Source organism: Ambystoma mexicanum, chromosome 13 (assembly GCF_040938575.1).
Source record: "Ambystoma mexicanum isolate Mex_15411 chromosome 13, UKY_AmexF1_1, whole genome shotgun sequence".
Lineage (NCBI taxonomy): Eukaryota > Metazoa > Chordata > Amphibia > Caudata > Ambystomatidae > Ambystoma > Ambystoma mexicanum.
Window position 1 is genome coordinate 70,445,517 of NC_090938.1, and position 25,298 is coordinate 70,470,814.

A 25,298-nucleotide genomic window follows, 5' to 3' on the forward strand; every position below is an offset into this window, starting at 1 on the left:
GGTCACCCTCTGAACTCGGGCCCAGGCTCCTGCATGTCCAGTTGGCCTCACACTCACTCCTGGATCCCCCAGCTCTTGTGGTCTGTATCTGCAACCCTACAGTCCCTTCTCTGTGCACGTATGAGCCACCCACTTGCTGCACTTGTGAGTTAACCGCACTTCCCCTATTCCCCTCCCCCTGGCACTTCTCCCCTTCCGTCATCCCCTCACTTTCACGATCTGAATGACACAAGTCTTAGTAAGATCGTTATTTTATTCACCCTTGTCTCCCTCCTTGTCTTGTCACGCCTAGAAAAACTTGTGTACAGGCGTGTTATAAATGCCACATTATATCACTATTAAGATGTGTGTGCATGTGTCTTTATGTGTTTGTCTGCATACTTGTGTGCTTGTGTGCATCTGTGTGTATCTGCATGCATGTATGCATGTGTATGTGTGTGTGTGTGTGTGTGGGAGAGTGTGCGTATGTGTCTTTAGGGGCATGTGCAGCTGTGTGCGATTAAAGAATGACATTGCCATTAATCCAGAAATATAACAAGAATTTGAATGATTTTTTTTTTAATGGACCCCCTTTTTCGATGTTCTGCTCTTCTGACACCCAGTGCCCCATCCTCCCCCCGCCCCCACCCCCCATTTGTACAGTACAGCGCTCTGATGCTAGCCAGCTATGTTTCCACTGTGAGAATCCTTCTTACATTCATGCAAGCATACATACATGCATAACCCATGTTGCCAATGATAAGAGTCTACCAGACTATTCAAACATAATCTGTCGAGTGAGTACAAACTCATTCATTGTGGTCTTTATTCTGCCAGTTGACATTTTACATGTTTTAGCAATAAAAAAATATACATTTAAGTTAAACTAGTCGACAATGCAAAACATATAAAATAGCATGTTGCTGGAGTGCCAACAGAAACATAAAAGGCACTTCCCCTCTTTAATAAAGCACTCTCTTCTTGGGGAGCTTACTGGCACGTGCTGCTTTTGCAAAGACGTGCTTCTTGCAGAGGGGTTTCTTGTGCATCAGGTCTCTCATTATCTAATGAAATGTCTGCACTTTCCTTGTTGCTGGGAACAAAAATGCCTGATTCAGGAACATGTCAATTCACTTCTGCTCTTACCTAATACTAGTGTTTCAGCGCTCTCTCTGCTGGCTATTTGAGCTGTCACTTTTTTAGTTTCGGCTATTAGTGCGCCACCTATAAGCCAAAGCGATTGCATTAGAGACAGCAAAGGAGAAAAGGCCTATGAGGAGGGGCACAACGGGTTGCAGGTGCTGTTTGACTATTTACCCACCCGTGGCAGTGCTAATCCCTATGGCCATGTGCAGTCTGTGCTTCCCTACACAAAACACCTCCTCATGGGAACTCTTCAAGCTCTCTTTACTCAAGCCTTACCATCAAACGGTGTGCTCAAAGGGCCTGCCAGTGTTTTTTTCAAAGCATTTTTCTGGGAGTTGACTTAATTGGAGCTGTATACAGGGGTGGACTGGTCTATAGGGAACTTGCGATATTTCTCAGTAGGCTTCTGTACACAGGGCCTCTTATTTGCGGTAACCTATTTTATTTCCACATTTTCTCATAGGAAAAGGGTTTGGCCTGCTAGAAATATGTAATATGGGACCTCACTCTTTGTAAATTATTTCCAGGGCGTCTTTTAGTTCCCAGTCCACCCCTGGCTGTGCACATGCTACCGGTGCAATAAAAATGTCTTAACCAGGTCTGCCTTTAGCCACTCGATTTATAAGCACTATGTGTTTTCTTCACTGAAGTCCTGTTAAAAACAAGCATTGGGACAGCCAACAGTTTGGGGTGGTATACAAGTATTAGGCATTTGCCAGTCACTGCTATTGTGTGCCCATTAATGCAGCTACTACCATCAATAACCAGTTAATAGCACTACGGCTGTGCCTGGCCAATGCCTTTTCCGTGACGACACAAAAGCCCAAATTGTTGGCATTGCCAATCCTTTATATTTGCTAGTGTTTTGCTTAGGGCGAAATCTCTCAGTTTGAGTGAGTGAATATGGTCTGTGGATGTGTGTATTTAGTGTGTGAGTGTGTGAATTTGGTGAGTGTAAATGGTTGGCGACTGAGTATGGGGATGTCTATCTGTGATTAAGTGAGGCAATGAATCAGTGGGTTTCATAGTAAGTGATTGAGAAAGTGACCATCTGTCAAGAATTACTCAGCTGACCCTATTCCAATTAACCCTTTCACTGCACGGACTTCAATGATTTCCTGTGGGAATATGTGGACGGTGCACTTGGCATCCTAAGGGCAGTGAATGCTTAAGATACCTGCCGAACTCTGGCACACATAAAAGGTTTATTTAATAGTGTTGAAAGCCAAGTACCCCCAGGGACCGTGCTAATGATGACAGTGCCCAGGCAGTGTGCCTTCAGCCTCTTTCGGAAGTGGACGACCCGCCTCTATTTTATGTAAGGGGAGTTGTGATTCTCTGTCCACGATGGCACTGGCAACAATATTGACCTTGTTGGGTAACTCAACGGGTTAACCACCTTCTCTTGAAACCTTTGTTCAACCAGCGAGGACAACATTCAATTCCGAGCCTGGTCTACTTGGCCGCCAAACCATCGGATGTTGGCAACGTGAGAGCAAATGGCAAATACCATGAAAGCGTCTGCTCTTCACAGCAGCTACAAAGCGCAAGCGTGTGGCCGAAACCCCTACAATAGATACATATTATATTATTATTATAATCATTAACAAAAGTAGCAATCTCCTCCTATCTTCTCCGCTTCTTCCATCCTCTCAAGTCAGATTTTTGCCAAGGAAAATGCTTCTGTGTGCTGTTTTTTATTATTCATGTTTTCTTTTCGGTCTGTATAGCGCTTTTACAAGGAGTTTTTCGCCTTCAAGGCGCTGAGGTTGCATTGAGATGGCACAAGGTGATAGGGGACAAGGGCACTTGATCTGTGATTGGCCACGTGTAAGTCTGTTGTCGGGGCAACATATGTGAGCATCCCAGGTCTTTGTGATATCAGGTTCCGGGTGAAACTGTGCAGGGATAACGTTCCAGGGAGACCTGGCCTTGCTTCCTCTTTCCTCCCCGTGTATTCCACCATCCTGACACCTCCTCTTTCTGCAGCCCCTGGTCGCTCTCTTTGCTTCTGTCCCCATTGTTTTGTTGTCCCTGGCCGCACACTCAGCCCCCTCTTCTTGGTGCCTTCGTCCCTTGGCACAGCCTTAGCTTTCCATGGTAATGGCATCTGACATGACAAGTGTGTGAGAGGCATGCGAACAAGGCAAACACGCGCTCAGCCGTGGAGCGAAGCAGGAAAATAGCCTCTAATGGAAGGCAAACGGTGCTGGGCCCGGTGGCGAGAAGGGGCGCCGGCCGGTCCCTTTACACGCAGGTCGCGTAGAAGGACACCCGCTGGCTGATGTAGTCCCGGATGCTGGTGACCCGCTTCTCCAGGCCGGCCAGGCGGCCCGACTTGGCGAGCAGCGATTTGCTTCCTTCCTGCAGCTCCAACTCGATTTCTAGAAAAAGGGATGAAAAGTGGTAATACATGAATGTTATGGAATATAAGCATATAATTAAAACCACATTAGTTTATGAAGGAAAATGACTCATTTTAGAGAACCAATCGCTGCTTGCTCATGTTTCATTTTTAATTAGCACATGGTGGTCTCCATTGACCTCTTCTCAGCCAATCAAAAGTCTGGGAATGCAGTCACTAACTACTGATATTGACTGCATTCCAAACATTCCGGGCCGGACTCTCAAAACGTGTTGGGGCACAAGTGATGAGATGTTCAGGGACCTGTATAAATAGTGCACCACATCTCTTGCTGCGCCCTTCTGTTTGATGAGGTTTACTGTACGTGGGGGTTTTATGTTCTTAGATCACCAGGTTTTTTTTGCTGAGTTTTTCCCAGAATATTTATGGCTAAACAATTGATGGGATTTTTGTTTTATTGGAGAGGGGTTCCCCCATACCCCCTTCCGTATAATCTTGTCCCTATTCCTCACCCCTCTTACCGCTTATATCCCCTTCAATATTTACGGATGAGTTTTTTCAGCCAAAAATTTTCGGCAAAAAACTGCGAAAAAAATCCTGGCCATGTAACAACATCATACCGTGTGTGGGTATTGTACATGTTGCATAATTCACATGAAATATGCAGACACAGGATGATACAGCAGTGGCCATATTACAGAATGTTTGTGCAAGTGCAATTTTACATGGTATTAGCACTAGGCAAACATTGTTCTAGTGCAAAAAACATGCATTCTTTCAATGCATCGTTATAGAGGGGGACGTTGTGCTCTATTGTTCACACAGTGCAAAATCGTGCACGCACCGGAGCAAACTTTATCAAATATGATGGCAGAAGTCCTTGCCTCATTCCATGCATTGCATGCGCTGTACTGCTCTGCCCTCTCCATGCACAGAGCAGTACAGCGCATGCAATGCATGGAGTGAGGCAAGGACTTCTGGCATCATATTTGATAAAGTTTGCTCCAGTGCGTGCACGATTTTGCACTTTATGAACAATAGACTGAAAACATCACAACGCGCCAGCCCCTACCCCAATGTGGACTTTACTATCCGAATCCCCGCGTGTATAAGACGCGGGAGTCTAGCCACTTTCTTCTTGCCGATGTGCAAACTGTGTGCAGCAGCTGTGCAGCATTCCATCACCACTCCAAAGCCCCTGCACAAGGATCTTGGGCCAGAAATGAGGGTTCACAGCAGTCCCTCATTGCCGACCTCCGTGCCGGCATCCTCGCGATGGAATCTATGGATACTTGTTGAATGTCACCAGACGTAAAACCATTTATAAGGCTGCAGGGCATTGATCGCAAGCAGCCAGAATGATATACAAATAGATCCAGCTGGCTTCGTGCAAAGCGTAAATGAGGTTAAGACAGAAGAAAGACAGAACAGGCCAACATGAGTCAAAGGGAGGACTATTTGACTATTGGGCCGGAAGGTTCACTCTGGGGCAACACGTTTGTCTTGGAATCATGACAACGCACAGCAACGTAAGTACGAATCTCGGTCCTGTGCTTGGAGACTGGTGCCCGGTTTGAAGCGTGTTATAAAAGATTAATTAATTAGTGTAATTGTTTGGCTTGGTGTTGCAGTTATGTCTTCATGCCCTACTAAGACTTGTCAAGTGGTTCTAACCCAAGTGTTTGGAAACCTGGCTCTCCAGATGTTTTGGACTAACACTCCCACCTGCCTTAACCAGCATAGTCAATGGTGAGGGATTATGGGAGTTGTAGTTCTAAATTTGAGATCCCGCAGGTCGCAGATCCAACGGGGATGGGAGTACATTCTACAGCAACAGGCAGTCCAGTCTCCCTACCTTCCATTCTAGACATCATGCTCATGGATTCTTGGAAAAGGCTATCTGCTTCCGTCTGCAGGCTCTTGATGCTAGCGCCGAGAGCCCCCAGATCCGAGGACTGACCCACCCTGCTCTTCAGCAGGGCGTACTTCTGCTTCACCAGCTCAAAGCCCTGGAAACACAAACACAAAGACAATGTTAACAGAGTCCCAGACAGCACCTGCAAAACCAAGATTGCTAAATTGAATGTGGGAATGTGATTAGACCACCAGAGTTTGAAGAAAATTAAAATATTGCTTTTAACTTAAAGTAGTTAGAGCAGGAGTCTGCAACCTTTGGCTCTCCAATCAGAACTATGGACAGGTTTTGGACTACTACTTCCAAAGCAAAACCAAAAGTTGAAGACTGGAAGGTTTTGAATAAATCATAACCATTGGCACTACTCCCATCATCCCTATAGAGCATAGTCATGATGAGGCGTCCTATTCGTAGTTTAACACATCTGGCAAGCCGAAGGTTGCAGAGTTGGCGCAAGAGTAACCAGGCATTTGAGGAAAAGTGAATTGTATAAGATGCCCATTATTAAACAAGGATACATTCATACAATCTGAAGTAAAAATAGATGTGGGTGCAGGGCTCAGTCGCCCGTTGGTTCTCTGTGCTCTAATCCTGGCTACTTCCGACACTGATCCCAAAAAGGTATTGCACAACAATAAAGACATGAACTGTCAAGATGGCTGCTTTGGATCAATATGCTTTCTCCTGGCCACTGGAATTGGAAAGGAAAGGTAACCAGGTGCACTGTGATAGTTGTGGCAGAAGACAGAACTACAGGGGTAATATTGGGCACTCTGAACGTTACAGTAAATGCAAACAGACAAAATCTGATTTCTGAATGGGTCGGAATGGTGACAATGCTGTCCAGTCTTATATTGGAAATATGTCCCACAGTGAAATAGCTTCTGTTCTTAGCATTCATTTGGTCCCTTGTTTATGTTGGTGGCACCATCAATTGTTTCCTCCATTCCTTCAGGTGCCAACTCTGCAACCTTACTGCAAATAGTGTGCTAATGACATGACTTTGGCATGGTTATAAACCGTAAAAGCATACACAGTTTTCAAGGAGGTGCACCAACAGTATCTAAGCTGTACTCAAATGTTGTCATGCCCAAATAACAAAGACATCTTTGGTGTTCTCCTATCCCAGTTCATTTTAGCAATAATCACCCATTCCACAGGCTTCAATGTATGGTAATGACCAGGGCCCGGGTTAAATGCCCAAGCATAGCGTTGGCCTTTAACGAGGGTCCCCAGTGCCATTACCACCGCTCCAGTGCATGGAATGGGTGATTATTGCTGTTAGGAACCTGGGTTTCCAATCAGGTACCCCAGGGTGCTGATAGCTATGTTATTTGGATGAATGAACGGGACGCCTCGCGCCATCCCATCCATTTAAAAGACTGTTTCAAGATGGCCGCCAGAGCTGGAAGACGTGGAGCCGCTCTTCAATTTCCATGGTGGCCAGAATGAAGATGGAGCACCAACGGTGGAGGGGGTGGAAAGGACTGGGAAATTAAGGAGAAGGAGAAGGGAGGGTGGGGGAAAAATGCTGGTGCGAGGGAATCAGCCGTCCGGCCACTTGCAATTCGGGCTTGGATCATGGGATTCAGCCAGCAATCGCTCCCCCGCCACCCTGGGTGCTAATAAAGCATCTTGTTCTTCCCTACAACCAGGGACAGGAGCGTGAATACAATATCAAAATCAGCTGCAGGGAAACCCCATCCAGAGCGACTATAGACCAGCAGGCGTTGTCTGGGCTTGGACTTCACCCTGCGACTAGGTGTTCGTCCCATTGGACAATCACTACCTGACTTTAGCAATATTTCCCAAGGGTGAACACAGAGTAAACTTTCTGTAGGACTGTGAATGACCTCATTTATAAAGGGCTCTAAACAGAGTAAATTGGACAGGATCAGTCAATGTATTAAGCGTTGTGCCCTTACGGTACAAATGAGTGTATGTGCAGGTCAAATACTGCCTTCTGTGTTGACGATACACTGTATCCGATAAAATGTGCACCATTCCATAAGATGTAGTCCTTTATTGCATGTAGTGTTCTACCTTCCCCATTCCTGAACAAAGGATGCTACATTAAAACAAACTTCAGAGACAGCGACAGGTAATATTCATCAACCCTCCTGGCACTTCTCTCCTCCCTCTTTACCGCACTTGAGCGATCGGAATGTCACAAGGCCTAGTAAGATCGTTGTTTTTGTCCTCCTTTTGTTTCCCCTCCTTGTCTTGTCGCGCCTAGAAACACTTGTCTACAGGCGCGTTATAAATGTCATATCATATCATATCATATCTAAAAGGAGAATCCCTAAAGAAGGCCCTATATGTCCCTGTTGTGAACCAAGTGTCATACCTCTTGGGGCATGCCACCCGACTAAGCAGCAGAGAACCCATGGACCCATAATTTAAAATGGGATTCCCAAAGGGTGTCCCCTCCCATAGTGCTTACATTGAGAGAGTAATTGATGGATGCCAGGAGTGCCAGGAGCTTTCAAATTCATGCTCATAGTAAGAAACTGCCACCGACTACGCAGAACGCGCACATGTAATGGAGCACTACGCAGAACACGCACATGTAACTGGAGCACTTTGTACTCATTTGAACCAGGGCAGTCCCTCAGCACCAGGAAGACATTAGCAAAGTGTGCACATGCAGACACATAGAATGAAGTGCATGAAACTTAAAATAATAATAGAAACTGCTCCGCCCCATTACCTGCTGAGCTTTTCCTGCGTGTCCGCTAGCTCCTGCAGCGGCCTCCTGGGCCTGGCGCGCTGCCTGTTGGTTCTGTGAGGACTCCTGGCGCAGGCGGCTGACCTGGTCATTGAAGCCCCGCAGGCGTCCAGTCAAGTCAACCAAAGCCTTCTCAGATGGAGTCAGCACAAGTTGGATCTGAGCAAAAACAAGGAGCGGTCATCATTTAAGAAGCAAGTGGGAGTAAGGCGCGCTGCTGAGTAGCTTGTTCCTGGATGGAAAGGTGGGTCCTCTCTTCTAGTGTGGAGAGCCTTCAAAAAAGAAGTCCAAGAGGTGACCTCAGTTTCACCTACACGTGCAAAGACTCCCTCCTGTTCATGATGCAAAAGGGATTATATGGCACAAGTCTCCAAATTAGGGCAGAGAGAGCCCCAACCACACCATGTTTTCAGGATGATGACTGAATGTGATTCATGTTGACACACTCTGCATTCAAATGTCTTTTGTGTGGGTAAACAGAAAACAAGGAGTGGATTTTGATAATGAGCCATGGACTTGCAGATACCTTTTTTCCATCTTCACCTAGGTATATACTAAAGACACTGTGCTTCATTACAAGTTTGGCGGTAGCCTTGCCGGTAAAACCGGCATGCTGCCGCCAAACGTGCACATTTTTCTGGCACCTGGCAATGGGAGATTACAGTGCTATTACGACCCTGGCGGACCATTTATTTCCCCATTGCCAGGCGCTGGAATGCATTACTCCCAACTCCCATTTGATTCCCATAGGGCTCGATGGAAATGGGGAGGTCGGATGCATAGGCACCATTTGTGAATGGTGCCGGTGCGTCCGACATGCTCTGCTCTCGGGTGCCAGTACGCCCGCCGGGTCAGACCTGGCGGGCGAAAAGGCACCCGCGAACAGAACTCGTAGTTTGCCGGTCCGGTAACTACGGTAGCGGTGGGCTTACCGGTACCGTAGTTACAGGCCCGGCAAACTTGTAATGAGGCCCACTGACACTTTAATGTACCCCCAATGGACTGTGATGTAATTTGCTTTTTGGATTGCTTGGCATATTTAAGTATCTGGAAGGCAGACCTCTAGATTGAAACCTCAGAGGGTTAAGCAAGCACATGCACGTGACAAAGACATGGCATCCATTATAGACATTAAAAATATTATTTTTGAATTTGAAAATATTAAATATGCTGCAAAACTGGGCAATATCTGAATAGATGGGGATTGACTGCTTATCTGGCCATTCAGATCATAACCTACGATTCAAACAAATTGCTGGTCTTGGGACCACCTTTCCAGGATCACCATGAAAACAGACCACCCAGGAAACGCACCCATAGAAGCCTGCAATGGAACGAGGACTGGTATACCCCAGAGTGTGGAGTGGGCCCAGGCAATGGGAGTCCAGGAAGCTGGAAAGTGGATTATTGTGTGGGGAAAGCATCAGGAAAGGTGGAGACTGGGAGGGGATGAGGAGGATGTGCGTAATATGGAGTGTTCCGGTGGAGTGGGGTGGGGGCTGAGGAGGCGAGGCAGCAGGATGTGGGCACTTGGCATGGAGGATTCCGGAGGGCCAACCCCCTCCTGATGTGTGCAAAATCCCACCTGTTTAATGTCGCTCAGAGGTGGTAAGAAAAGATAGCCTTTTTTAGGAGCGGCCGCAAACAGTCAGGATGTCAACATAGAAGCATCAAATCCCTACCTGCAAAGAGTTATGCAGTGGTGTCATAACAACTGGAGAATAGTAAACTCTGAGCTCAAGGCTATTCGCACTGTGTTTGTCTTGTGTCACTCTATAGAATTTCTCACCTCTGCAATGCGATCCTTTGCCACCAGCAGCTGAAACTCTGCCCCGGCGATTGTGTCTTCCGCGTCCTGCAGGGCCAATCTTCCCTGGTTTATATTCGCAATCACCCCTTCTATGTTGCCCTCCACAGCATTTGCTTTGTTCCTGAGCAACAAAAAAAACAAGAAGTTTAACAAAATAATAATCAAGGCCAAAGCACAAGATACTTGTGGAAAGCTGTTGGCAGATATGAAAATGTCAACTACTATCGTCTGTTATGGGCAAACACTGCCATCTCAATCAAGAAATGTAACTTAACATCATCAGACTCTGAAATGGAGTGGACATTTTAGTGGGATGTAGACAGGAAGCAGGCTTAGGATAATCATAGGATAATGTTAATGTTAATGTTAAAGGATATTTGTACTGTGCACTAAAACCACAGGAGTGGTCCCCAGGCACTCTGGCGGCTCTGAAAAGGAGAGGGCGTGGGGTGAGTTAGTGGGACCGAGTGTGGAAAAGTGCAAGAGAGCAGTGATGTGCTGTTGGCTGCTTCAATTCGGTTAGTACCGTTCGCTGAGCTTAGGTGTGCTTTTCGGTTGGTAGCCGTCGTGTTCTGTTGTGCGGAGGTATGTGTGATTTGTTTAGCTGTTGCGGTGTCGTGAAGTTTGTGTGGTTTGCTGTACCTTAAGGAGTGTGGTTGTGTTTGGTTAGAGTATGAGAGGTGTATGCAGAAGGGTAAGATTGTTAGTGCGATGGTTAGTGGCCTCGCCATGTAGGTGTGGTATGTGCTAAATTCCACATTCTGTCTAGATGTGGCACGTGAATATCTCCACATTTCTATCTAAATGCGGCACTGGTTAGTATTCACAATCCAATCTGGGTGTGACGCAAGCTAATATTGACTATTATATATAAATGTTGCACTGCTTAATATTTGTAGCCCTATATAGATGTGACGTAAGCTAATATTCAGAATTATTTCTAAGTGTGGCATTGGCTAATATTCACAGTCTTGTCTAGAGATGACGCAAGGTAATACAAATATATCTAAATGTGCCACTGGCTAATATTCACAATCCTGTCTGGAAGCGGTGCAAGCTAATCTCATTTGACTGGTGGGTTAGCTTATAAAGTGGGGTTGGTTGGATGATGGTTGTCTTGTGAGCGTGAGGTAGAAGTTGGATAGTATGGTTACATGATTGTGTTGTTTTGGGTTTCACCATGGTTCATGTATTCATGTCTGTCAGGGTGGATGCTTGGTAGTGGGTAAGGTTGGTGGTTGTGCCTGTTTTTGTCAACCTGTCAAGCTGGACATATCCCCAAATTTAGGATTTGGGTATATTTACTGTCGTAAACGTGAGTAACAAGTCACTGTTAACCCTAAATCTGTCCAATATTGATCAGAATAGCAGTGATTAAGAACTGATTGTTCATTAATCCTATCAAGACTTGGTATTGAGTGTTTATAGGAATAGGCGATGAACAACATTATTATGTGGTGAGCAGAAGAAATTAATTGCCATCCGTATAGCACTACGGAGGACAGCACCTAGGTGGTTTGGCAACTGAGTGAACATGGTTGAAACGGTCTATATGCAATATTACGCCTTTTCCTCTGAAAGCAAGTTTGTGGATTTTGGCAGACTTGCAAAGTTTAGGGGTCAGATTGACAAAAAAAAATTCCAAAAGACCCACTCAGAAGCAGGCCTCTGAAGGTGAGAAATATCCTGCAACATAAGGATAATGGAGCGCATTGTCAGTAAAGAAGAATGAGACTGCAAGGGAACGTTGACCGGTTCTTGGCTGTTGCTCATATTGCAGTAAGAGTTCCACATTTGCACCATAAATGCCAGCTATGTAGTGGGTGCAGCCCACGCAGCATCACACACTCTGCTTAATTCTCATTTCTAAAGAATGTTCTTATTCTGTCCAGTGGAACGGTCAGAATATCCGTCACAAAAGTCCCAGATTGCAAAAACACTGGCAGATCTTTTTATATTAGAACTTTGATGAGTGTGCTGGTATTTTAACAGAAAGAGCCATTTTAATGGCTGTAATTAATAAAAGAATATTTGAATGATTACATATCCATCACATAATGCACCCCTTCCAGGAAGTTATCGTATATATATATGAGACAGACAAAATAATGTTACTTGTATAGAATTGTTATATAGTGCAAAATATTTAAATATCACACAGTAAGGAGGAAGAATGTACCAACCTCCTGACTCTCCCAAGGTTATATCCCTCATTTCCTGTTTTATAACTTGATTATGAAAACAACATTATTTTATCTCGTCCCTAAAACTCAGAGGTGAATCCAGTTGCGGCAAAACAGGTCTTTTGCAGTGAAAGATTTGTTATTCACCAAAGAACACTCTATTATCCAGCACTTTTCCACATCACTAATAATAGCCGTCGGGATGATGAAAAGGTGGATTTCGTAGTTTAAAAGCCTGGATAAGAGATTCCAAGTGGTGGAGTGCCTGTTAATGGAGCAGAGAACCAGAACTCTGTGCCATCTAGGCCTTTAGCTCTGTTTCCTGTCTCTGTGGAAAACAGAACACATAAATACGGTTATTCTTCATATTTTGCCATCTGGTACCACTGATGTCCAGAGGGTATTAGATATCGAAGATTCTACTTTATTTGGAAACCCAATAGCAGTCGGATGAAAATTCAGATCTGCCATGAATTCAATTATTTTAAGGAAGTCAACACCAAGATTTCTACTATTGGCGTGTAATCATAGTCGTGCCTTTTTAGCATCATCATAAGTTTATTTTGGAAGAATATTCCCTAAAACTGTTTAAACTAAAAAAAAAACACAATGCCTTTTAAATGTTCTACAGACAGTAAACAATAGGATGCCTCCACAATTATGATATTGGGCTAATAAGAAGAAAATGGTATTAAAACATCCTAACTACACTATATGGAAAAAAGTAATGGCAACTCATACTCCTCAATAAGTACATGCAAAGCAAGACATTATACGTTTGACAATAAAATAATTATGTACTGCAATTCTAAGCGCAAATAGCATAAAAGCCCCCAATGAACCCAGTGCATAGTATCCAAGAGCTAAAAAATGCATTGCAGGATGACATTGAGTAAATCCTAATCTCCTTAATACAGCTAGAAAACTTTTCTTCCTAATATAGACATAAACAGGACAAATAACTGAAAATTAAGTGCACCCCTAAAAGAGCTATTGCATAATTGACAATTTGATTCAGATTTCTGTGTAGGCCATGTTACTTCATTAGCTCTTAAAGGTAACATGTTAAATCTTGCTTTAGTGATGAATACATGTTTAGATTTTAAGTTACTCCATCGTAAATATTCTTTAAAAATGTGTTATTTACAAAGATCAATGCCATGCATTAACTAGGTTTCATTAATGTACTGCTCTCTCAAACCATCATAAAATGACTAATCAAATTATTTTTGACATACCCATTGTATCATTTATTGAACTGCCTGAAACATATCTAACTTCCTTGATCAACTGAAGTGACTGTTTCACAAACTTCAGGCAAGGAATTGATGTATGTCCTGGTCTAACCATAATATGGTCAATGATCTCATGTGTTAGGCTTGGTCTTGTGTTCAACCATATTCTTAACCATAGCAGAGCCGGTTCTAAAGCCAGGTCCTTCCAGCCACGGTGGGCCTAATGCAGTGTGACCCGAAAAGGTGGGGGCTGTTTGTGATATGCCTAATAAATGCATAAAGGACATAGTTCTTGAGCTTGTGATGTAGAGACGGTATTATTGGCCCATAATGTAGAACCATATTTAACCATTGCTTTAACTTTTCTATTAAAGATCCTTAAGAACATACGTATTAGGCATTTGCCAGGCACTGCCAATAGATTCCCACGTACTCGCACCATTTTGCACCTGCTACCAACAATGGTCAATCAATACCACTACAGCTGTACCTGGCAAGTGCCTTTACCAAAACTGTGGGCATTGCCAATGCTTGTTTTATTCTATGTGTTCTCCTACGAAAATATCTGCCTGCTGTACCTGGCCATCTCTGCTTCCCTTTGAAGTTCCTTGGCTTTCTCAATGTCCAGGTTGGTTTGCGCCAGCACCGCGTTGACATTGGGCAGCTTGCCCGCGATATCCCGGATCTCCTTAATCTTACGCAAGATGGCGGAGGAGTCAGTTGGTAGCTGCAGCGAGAGTACATATTCACTGACATGCTGGATGGTCGCGGGGTCAGTGCTGGGGTCTGCGTGGAAAGAGGCAAGACCTTGGTTAATACAGCAACAGAAATGGCCTCGCATCACTCGTGATCACCTGTTCATTTGGGGAGACATGGGGGTGTATTGCAGTACCTAATCCAGAGGATGGGGGGGAGGTGTTAGGTCCTGGAATGACTATGAACAACCTGATGAATGGACAGACATTACCAAGAAAGGGAGCAACATGCCAGAAGAGCAGCAGCAAAGAAACAGCAAGAGAAAGAGAGAAGAGCAAAGATGTGGACAGAGGCAGATGGGAAAGAAGGGAGAACATAGAGGAGGCTTGTGAGAGAGGGGGAGAGAGAGAGAGAGGGAGAGATGGAGAGAGAGAGAGTGAGAAAGAGAGAGAGAGAGATAGATGGAGAGCGAGAGAGAGAGGGTGAAAGAGAGAGAGAGAGAGAAAGAGGTAAAGAGGGAAAGAGGGCGAGGGAAGGAGCAAGAGAGAAGGTGGGAGAGAACAAGAGAGAGAGAGAGAGCGAGAGAGAGAGAGCAAGGAAAAGGTAAAGAGAGAAGAGGCAGAGACATTGAGCGGGAGAGAGAGAGAGAAAGCAGGAGAGGAGAGAAGGCGGTAGAGATAGTGATTGTAAGAGAGAGGAGTCAAGAGAGGCGATACAGAGGAGAGAGAGAGGGAGAGAGAAGGTGGGAAAGAGCGAAGGAGCGATAAAGGAAGAGAGGAGAAGGAGGCAGAGAGCGAAGGAGAGAGATGAGAGAGAAAGAGAGAGTAAGCAAGAGAGAAGGTGGGAGAGAGAGAGAGAGAGACAGAGACATTGAAGGCGAGAGAGAGAAATGGAGAAAGATGAAGAGTGCAAAGGAGAGAGGGGAGAGAGAAATCAAGAGAAAAGAAGATAAGGAGAAGGAGAGAGGGGAAAGCGAGCAAGAGAGAGACGGAGAGCGAGGGGGAGGAAGGAAGAGAAAAGGTGGTAGAGAGTGAAAGGGAGAGAGCATAAGAGAAGGGTATAAGGAGGCAGAGAGCGAGGAGAGAGAGATGGAGAGAGAGCAAGAGAAAAGGAGATAAGAGGGAGACAGAGAGAGACAGAGAAAGGAAGAGAGAATGAGAGGGGGAGGGGAAGGAAAGAGTGTGTATGGGTATACACAGAGTTAGATTTTTAATATGAAACGATAGATAAGAACATTATGGATGTATAGAACATAGAGAAACTAGATAGATAGGAAGGAGAGTTTGGGGGAGGGGGAGAAAGAGAGAAAGCACGGGGAGGAGGGGGAGAGAGAAAACACTTCATCCCTATACTCTACTGTGAAAATGATTGCCAACTTTTACTTTTACAATGTTTCGCTCTAGGAACAACGTTTGCAATATAAACATATATATCAATAATAATTCAAATAATAATAAACAGAGAGAGGACAGGTCTATGTGTACAGGCAGGGGTGTGCCCAGGTAAACAGGCAAATGGGCACACTTAGAGGAACCACGCTGTGATGAAACCTGCTAGGGCTATATAGAGGGGCGCGCGCTCACACATGGGTGTCCTGCCAGGGACCCTCGAGAAAGAGCCCATAATGGCAACCGAGTGAAATCCAAACGTCCTGAATTTTTGTGGCACGCAAAATACCCCTTCCCCCGCCCCCCACATCATTGAGTGGAGGAGCCGCATGAAGATTCCTGGGCACTCCTGCATCATTAGTGGGGCACCATGCTGCAGGGTATGACCAGGCATGAGAACAGATGACATGAGACCCCCTTCCCACGTTTCACACTCGACTCGAGCTTCAGTGACTGCGGGGGGGGGGGGGGGATTCTCTGGAGCCTGGGGTCCTCTAGGCAATGCAGGCTCGTGCAGTGGGCCTCCATCGCATCCCTCGGGGCAGGTGTGTGCTGCACGGGCGTCGGAGCCTGTGCATGCACTGCCTGGCCGTGCCACCGAGTCCTTACCGGCTACCAGCCTGCGCCCCGCACTCGCCAAGCTAGGCCTGCGTTCACATGGATCCTGCTCGGCGGGGTGACAAGGTACTCCTCCTGGGTTAGAACCGTATCCCTGTTCCCTGTTCAGTGCTACATGCTGTGCGCCCCCCACCTCTAAGTGATTAATAAGAGCTGTTAGTAGTAATCAATTAAACAGCACTCAATTTACATCACATATAAAAACCACCCGAGCTGCCTCGATAGCTTTAATTAGCTATCACTCTCACCTGCGCAGGGAGGGGAGTGGAAGTCTTCTGCAGTGCTCCTCCGCCAGCAGAAGCGCATCTGATAGTCCGGGGGGGAGGGGGGTTCCAATGAGAAATGACGCCACACTATGGAGAGGACCCCTCTCCTAACCTGCCCTGATAATTAGGATGGCACATATAATGTTCCTCAGGTGTGTGGCGGTTCTGTGTTGCTCTTACTGGCCTGACAGTGTGGACATACGTGCCTTTATTCTGGAAGCATTCTGTTCTACCTTACATCTTAGTGTGGCTGCCAAGCGCTTGGTTGCGGATGATAGTGAGCTAGGCTCATAACGTATAAATAAAGATGAGGGATTAAATGACACAGGCAATGAGTGCTGCTCAGTTTGATTCCTTTCATGGCACTTACACCCCCAGAGTGGAATGGCTGCTGAGTGCATGGGAGGACCGCCAGGCAGTTATTTTCTATTAGTGCCCCCACCCTCGACAGCTCTTTCTTTACTCTGATGCCTCCTCTGGGATTGAACTACTGACTGTTCCACCCCCCCTCTCTGACGCTCTTCTTAAGTCTACACCAGCACTCAACACATGCCACACCCTCTCGCCCGTGAGCTACAGCTGTCTGCAGCTCATTCCCTGAGACCAGTGGTCTATATAATTAATCTGTTATTTATAGAGTGCCTTTGTCAAATCACTTTATATAGTACCGTTTTATGGACAATCATGATTAGCCAAAAAAATGTCTAAGCATTTACTAATCTCAGAAGGAAAAACGACTGAGTTGGCCTTGCCGCGTTTTGGAACCTGTGACCTGAGGGTTACACAGATCTCAGTGTTTAAGGCCTTCGCCCACTGAGAAATCTGGACTCCTTAGGCTTAACCCACTGAAATATCGGGCTACTATTGTCTCTCTAGGTTTACAGAGGTACAACACCCATCAGCCATAGCCAGCATACTCAATGGTGAGGAATCATGGGAATTGTAGTCCAAAACATCTGGAGAACAGCAGGTTGCAGATTGTTTTAAAAAAAAATTCCTTCCAAATGTTGCCTCCTGGCCTCATGTCCATACGAGAGGGGGTGCTATCATGGCCATTCTCTCCTCCATCACCCACCATTCGTGGTTGAGGCAGGGCAATAGCTACAACAAAGTTACTAGCACTCAAACGCCGAAGACGTTAGACGGCCTATTGCTTTTTATTAAAAATTATGATCCGCAAGACAAGAGGGGGCGGCTTTAGGGAGAACACATGTTGGGGGCTCACTGATAACAACATTCTTCAAGCACATTTCCTCTGTATTATTGGCAGAAACCCACAGTATTAAAATGGTGCATATATGGCTATTTTATGGTTCAAGATGGAAATATACGTGTGGGTTCAAAATAATGGTCTGGTAAGTTTCTCAAGAAGATGAGCAAAACAACAGAATTGGCTTTAGAGCAGCCAGAAGCACAGAAACTCTCTCCTGAACACCCGTGAAGACCTGCTCCCTAATCTCGACTCTAGCCTTCCTTCTGTCCTCATCCTCCTTGACCTTTCCAATGCTTTCAACCAGTCAGGCACGCCATCCTGATCAATCATCTCTGTGAGAACCTGGGCATCACGTATCAGGCCCTAGCCTGGTTGGCCTCTTTCCTCTCCCATCAACCTCCCGGGTCCACTGGGGTCCTTTGTCTCCAGCACCTCTCCCTCCTCATGTGGTGCTCCCCAGAGCTCTAACCATTCACCCTGGCTCTTCAACCATTACTTGGCACCGCAGGCCCACCTCATCTCTACATTCTCTCCTAACGCTCAGTGTTATGCGGATGACGCTCTCCTTCAGTGTCCCCTCAGCCTCCTCTTCTCCCTCACTCACTCCTGACTGTCTATCCGCGATTCAGTAATGGTGTGCCTCCAATGATCTCTGCCTTAATGCCAGTAAGACTGAGATCCTTCTCATTGGGACCCTGCTCCTGCTTTCCCTCTTTCTCTCTGGCCACCCTCCTTGGGCCCTCTACCTGTGTCTTCCTTCGAATCAAAAAACCTTGGTGTCATCTTCGACTCCACCCTCTCCTTCTTCCCTCAAATCCTTTTCTCACTTTCTCCCAGAAGCTCACTGTCTCTGGAGCCCTGGTTCTCTCTAGACTGGACTTCTGCAACAACCTATTTCTAAATCTTCCTGCCTCCACTCTTCGGCCTCTGCAACTAATCCAGAACAGGATTGCAAGACTTGTCCTTGGCCGTAAGCCCAGGGAGTGTATCTCTCCTGAAATCTCTCCACTGGCTCCCGGTGGCAGCAAGGATCAAGGTCAAGACTCGTTGCATTGTACTCCAAGCTTTGTGGGCTGGCAACCACATTTAATTCAACTCTCTCTTCCCAGGTGCTTTCCTTCTCGACTCCGCCGCTCATCCACCTCTAACTCTCTGAGGATCAGACGCTTCTCCAGGCAGAGTATGGGGGGTATGTCTCTCTCATCAGCTGGTTACTCTCTCTGGAACAGCCTCCCTGCCTCTCTCAAACTTGAGAAAGGTTTGGAAACAACACAAGACCTTCCTTTTAGCTTCTGCTTTCTCTCTCTCTCTCTCTCTCTCTCTTTCTCTCTCTCTCTCTGCATCTGCATCCCTACAGCTCTCTAACTCCTTGCACTTAATCAGAGCTGGCCACCCCGGTGGCACGTACTTGAGCTTGCTTATTGCACTCTCCACTTCCCTCCCCCTGGCACTTTTCCCCTCCCTTCCCCTTGCACGATCTGAATGACACAAGGCCTAGTAAGATCATTTGTTTTGTCCCCTTTGTCTTCCCATTCCTTGTCTTGCCTAGAAACACTTGTGCACAGGTGCATTATCAATGATTTATCATATCATATCATATTATAACCCCTTTCTTAATCCCTGAGGCGAGCCGTGGAAGACATACCAATGTGGAAACGTTTGGGTGAGTGCTGGTTCAGGCTAATTAAACAAAAAAGTGGTGCAAAGACTGAAAGTGACTTTTGTCATCAGTGCCTCAACACATGCCAGGCAGCAGAGAAGATGACCCCTCCACTGCCTTCCAGAATATCTAAACATTTACAATTATATAGTGGGTTGAGCAGCCTACGACCTGCAGGGAGTAGAGCGCCACCTTTACCCACACTAATGCCTGTTAAGCTTTCTTGCCCTGGTTTCCAGGTTGCCATCTACTGGCATGAAAGGGTTCCACGTAATGATGTCCCTGCAAAAATGTCTCCTGACAAAAAAGGCACAGTTTTTTGCGGAAACATTATTACATTGAACATGTGGGGCCACCCCCGCAAACCACACATTTTTTTTTTTTTACAATGGGAGCAGGGGACATCCCTGCAACCTGTCCCCATACATAATGTCTTTTCCTGGCGACATTATGTATGGGGACATTATGTATGGGGACATTATGCATGGGGGCATTATGTATGGGGACATTATGTATGGGGGCATTATGTATGGGGACATTATGTATGGGGACATTATGTATGGGGGCATTATGCATGGGGACATTATGTATGGGGACATTATGTATGGGGGCATTATGCATGGGGGCATTATGTATGGGGGCATTATGTATGGGGGACATTATGTATGGGCACATTATGTCTGGGGACATTATGTATGGGGACATTATGTATGGGGGCATTATGTATGGGGACATTATGCATGGGGACATTATGTATGGGGGCATTATGTATGGGGGACATTATGCATGGGGACATTATGCATGGGGACATTATGTATGGGGGACATTATGTATGGGGACATTATGTATGGGCACATTATGTATGGGGACATTATGTATGGGGGACATTATGTATGGGCACATTATGCATGGGGACATTATGTATGGGGGACATTATGTATAGGGGACATTATGAATGGGCACATTATGTATGGGGACATTATGTATGGGGACATTATGCATGGGGACATTATGTATGGGGATATTATGTATGGGGACATTATGTATGGGGACATTATGTATGGGGACCTTATTACCTGATACCCATCAAAGTAGAGATGCAAACCTGACCTTTTTTGGTTCTTATCATTAACACATTTTGTAGCAATTAGAATAGGGCATGGTCAAGGGATTTCTCCCAGGATCACCTAACTTGCGCAAGTTTGGAAGTCGGGATTAGAACCAGTGATCCCAAACACTGCAGTCTATATCTTCTACCTAGTTACAATCAAAGTTTAGTGACTGGGGTCCCGGTTATCATTTTATAATGTTTTGGAGATTATCCCACCCACCGGACATCCTGAGGTGGGCAGGAACTACACGTTGTAGCCGGTTACTTTACTGCTTGAAATGGGCTCACTCACCTTACTCCTAGAAGAAGAGGAGCAGTGAATAGTGAGGGGGCAGGAGAGGACCAGCCGGGCCCAGTGTTTCCACTCCGGAAAGTGATAGAAACACATGAATGTTTTAACCAATTTGTGGATTTGTTGATTGATTGTTTTATTAATTTCTTCATTGTTTTTTTATAGCGCTACCTAGCCATAAAACGACTTCTAAGCATCACAAGGTATCACAAACAAGTCTGGCCAACGAGGGGGATTTGAGAATGGCCTGCTTCAAAGCCTGAAAGTCATTGTAGAATGTTGCACTGCCCACCACCCCAGCCTGGCACTCAAAAGGGGGCAGTTGCCTTTACCCAATCGTTCAGCTTTCTTCCAGGGTCTTCTTGCTGCCAAAATTAAAAGGGCTTATTTTGGGACCACAAACACATGGCCCTACACATCGCATGGCTCGTGCACAGTACTCATTACCTGCTAATTTCTCAAACATTCGTTCATTATTTGTCAATGCCCTGCAGAAGACTACGTGATGCTAACAAGCACAACATAGACTAACTGGTGGAAAGTGAGGTCCCTAATTGAATTAATTGCCATTATCTGGAGCAGCCCTGGTTTGCTTCATTATTGGAGTAGATTGGTGCCCGTGGAAGCAGCCTCTGGCTGCACATGGCACTAGATAATTCATTAATAGCATCGCGTGCCTCATTCACGCAGCAATTATTCCACTAGTGTTGATCCTGTTACACGAGTATGAGGGCCACACAACCCTACTGAGGAGAGTGATGGGTGAGTAGGGTCTGAACCAATCAAGTATTGTTTGCTGCAATGTGGCAACATGATAGTTGGGTGTACTCTTTAGTAACTAAGCATCACAGCCCGCAGGAGAGAGTTCTATTGTGTGGTAGGTGACCACTGTCGAAGTTAGTGGCCCAGAGCTAAAAGCGAGGGCCTCTTACGAGAGCAAAGGTCATGAAGCACACAAAAGCCTTATGCAAAAGGCTTTGGTGTTAGAACTTGTGAACAAGGGGGTGAAAGGGAGCCTCACCCAGGGCTTCCTGCGCCAGAGCTTGTCCACGCCTCCTTGCCCAGTGCCCAGTGCCCAGTGCGTGGAAGCTTGGAATGCAGTCTTCTACAGGTGGTTAGGGCCTTCATTACAAGACTGCCGATAGGCTAGAGAGCTGCAAACAGTGAGAAGAACGAAAGAGAGGGACGGAATGAGGTGGCCAGGTCCTGGATTCTACACTTTTCGATTGTCTAATGAGAAGACAGCGAGCTGTAACTAAGCCTGAAAGGTAGAGGGAGCCTTCATTATCACAGGATAATCGCCCACCCACAAATTAGTTACGAGGCTAAACTGAGGACCATAGAGTGGGGAAGGAACATTGTCCCAGGTGATAATCACTCATCCTGGGGGCTACTGATCTATTAGCACACTGAGCTGCACAGCCAAAAAGAAAAGCTAATTTTGTGGTGGGGAATATGAGTTGCGGAGAACTGATAGACATTAGTAGGACTTTTCTTTACAATCCAACTTTCCCTGAAGTATATAGATATCCTATTGGAAAATGTGTGAAGTCTTTAGATATGGACCAAGGACAGTAGCTTTGGTTGCAAAGTCCTATTTTCCAGGTTTCCGTGTCTTGTACTTGTCATCTCTTCCCATGTCTTCATATGACACTTTCATACATCACCCTGACCTCCTGGTATACTTCGGGCCAGAGACGAGCCTTTAGAAGTGTTTGGGAACCCCCATCAAAGAGCGTCATTCCTCAATTGAACATTCAAGTCCCTACCAGCCTGAAGAGCATTCCGACTAACCATGACTCAAGAGCCCACAGATATGGCAAAGACATCCATTGCTGCGGGACAGGACCAGGTCCGGAGAGGGGCATAACATTGTCTCGGGCACCAACAAAAAAATGGTCGCACAGTTGCAAATGGGAATTCATTCCTTTTTTGATGCCAGGGCTTTAAGTGGTCCGGGGCCTGCCGGGGCTGGGCCCCGGCAGGCTCCAAAATTTCGTTTTGAGGCAGGGCCCTGCCGGGACGCACTAATTTCCCCTGGCAGCCCCGGCCACTCACGAAAAGGCATTTTTTTCTACAGCCTGAAGCTCTCGCTCGTGTGCAATAGCTTCAGGCTTCAGAAAAAAATGCCTTCAGCCATAATGGTGGCACCGCACCTGCAAGGCATCCCTTTAATCAAGTGATGCACGTGGGCCAGCACAACCATTAAGGAGAAAACGTGAGGCCTTCCTTGCTTTCTAAATACTGAAGCTCCCGCAGATTCGCGGGTGTTTCAGTCTTTAGGAAAAAGGCCTCTGCTTCCAGCAGCCTCACCCTTTCAGCCTTAATGGTGGAGCTGCCCCTCCCCAGCTGGCGAGGGGCAGCTCCACCATTAAGGCTGAATAGGCGAGGCACTGTCCCGCCAGGCAAGCCATTCAAATAAATGCAGATTACCACCCTCTCCCCCAGCGGGAGAGGGTGTTGATCTCTACAAAAGGCCCCTCGGTGAGCCCCGGCTCGATTTGTAGTGCAACTTAAGGCACTGTTTGATGCTGTTTGAATAGCACCCAAGGGGGAGGTTTTTGATCAAATGTGATGCAAACTGTATATTTTAAAGAATATTTATTCAGAAACACTGGTCAAAACTATTAAACGCATAGTGAAATAAGTCATCCAACTGGCCCACATTGGCCAAAAAAGTGCTCCACTTTCACCCAAAAAATTGGCCCACACAAGCATTTTGGGTTTTTGATTCGCGATGGGCCTATTGCCCTATAAGCCAGTACGATCCTGGACAGGACCCGCAACCTCCAGGTGTCCGCGAGACGCGGGCAGTGTAATCCTTTCCGATCCAAACCTGCTATTACTGCTTGACTTTGGAGAAGTCAGCAGGGGTGGATTACTCTGTCAGCATCTTGCGCCTGATTAGCCGTCTGCTCCGGACAAGACACGTGCCGCCGGCCGCTGACGCGCGACGCAAGCGCAGGACTTTGCTGATGCAGCGAGGTCGGCGCGCGCCTCTTCAAGGACCTAATTACCTATGTATGGAAAATGCAGACAGGCGTGAGCAGATCAGAGCTTGTCTGCTGCAAGAGGATGCTGTCAACTCGTTAACCTGAAGAGAGATGTCCAAATTTCACATCGCCACGACAACAGTTGGCTAGCGTTAGGTGACTCCCCAAAAGTGGGCCACATCGTGTTATTACTGCTGTCCAGAACAGAGTAGTAAAAATTAAAATGTAAACGCAGCAGTAGAGATGAACTAGCAAAAAGAAAAAACTTCATTAAAAAAAAAAGACAGCGATCCAGGGCAAAAAGGTAGCCAACGTAAATGATAAAGAATAATCGGACATAACAATTAATAAAAAAATAAAACATCTTTTCTATCAGCATGATATGGATGACGTGCTGGTTCCGCACAGACACGGGGACGCATTGTAAACACTGCACCGTGTGCACCATGATTAGGTAGCAGAGACAAAAGTACAAAAGTGAGTACCACGTCTAATCACTTCCTGTTATGTGACGAGTTTCCTTCCCGGACTTCCGGTCATGTAACAAAGTCTCCTTTTTATTACCGGAACATTAACTCACTGAAAGACTTAAAACACCTTCTAGACTGACCTAATGTTTGGGGGAAATTACTTTACATATGTTTGCATATACTATAGGTCAAAACAGATTTTTCCTTTTTTATTTTTGGGCCATAGTATAGAACACTGAGATGCCCCTTAGAAGTACTAGGCACCGATTTAATTTTCTCCTTTATAGAAATGTGCTGTTTCCGTTAACTTATTCAACTTTTAAAAAAGGGATCCCAGAGAGTGAAGCTCATGATCTACTGACTTCCAGTCTTGACGGTGAAAAAAATAATAGCTTTAGATAGCTCTAGCTAGCCAGATGTGGCATGGCATGTTTAAGCAGTGTGCGTAACAGGTCTTACTATTTCTCATCTAATTTTAGATAGCGCTAGCTAGCCAGGTGTGGCATGTTTAAGCAGCGTGCAGAACAGGTCTTACTATTTCTCATCTCATTTTAGATAGCGCTAGCTAGCCAGGTGTGGCATGTTTAAGCAGCGTGCGTAAAAGGTCTTACTATTTCTCATCTCATTTTAGATAGCTCTAGCTAGCCAGGTGTGGCATGTTTAAGCAGCGTGCGGAACAGGTCTTACTATTTCTCATCTCATTTTAGATAGCGCTAGCTAGCCAGGTGCGGCATGTTTAGGCAGCGTGCAGAACAGGTCTTACTATTTCTCATCTCATTTTAGATAGCGCTAGCTAGCCAGGTGTGGCATGTTTAAGCAGCGTGCGGAACAGGATTTACTATTTCTTATCTCATTTTAGATAGCGCTAGCTAGCCAGGGGTGGCATGTTTAAGCAGCATGCGTAACAGGTCTTACTATTTCTCATCTCATTTTAGATAGCGCTAGCTAGCCCAGATGTGGCATTTTTAAGCAGCGTGCATAACAGGTCTTACTATTTCTCATCTCATTTTAGATAACGCTGGCTAGCCAGTTGTGGCATGTTTAAGCAGCGTGCAGAACAGGTCTTACTATTTCTCATCTCATTTTAGATAGCGCTAGCTAGCCCAGATGTGGCATTTTTAAGCAGCGTGCATAACAGGGCTTTCTATTTCTCATCTCATTTTAGATAGCGCTGGCTAGCCAGTTGTGGCATGTTTAAGCAGCGTGCGGAACAGGTCTTACTATTTCTCA

At 45.9% G+C, this 25,298-nt stretch overlaps 1 protein-coding gene across 1 annotated transcript in view; it reads right to left on the bottom strand.

Moving 5' to 3' along the window:
• Positions 1 to 788: 788 nt before the first annotated feature.
• The window catches only part of LAMB3 (laminin subunit beta 3), a 149,626-nt gene continuing 125,116 nt past the window's right edge, over positions 789 to 25,298 (bottom strand). The window contains exons 19-23 of the mRNA XM_069633278.1: positions 13,940 to 14,147; positions 9,923 to 10,064; positions 8,116 to 8,292; positions 5,346 to 5,499; positions 789 to 3,509 (exon numbers count right to left, since the gene is read on the bottom strand). Coding sequence (XP_069489379.1) covers positions 3,373 to 3,509; positions 5,346 to 5,499; positions 8,116 to 8,292; positions 9,923 to 10,064; positions 13,940 to 14,147 — 818 coding nt within the window. The 3' untranslated portion in view covers positions 789 to 3,372. The remainder of the gene's footprint in view (positions 3,510 to 5,345; positions 5,500 to 8,115; positions 8,293 to 9,922; positions 10,065 to 13,939; positions 14,148 to 25,298) is intronic.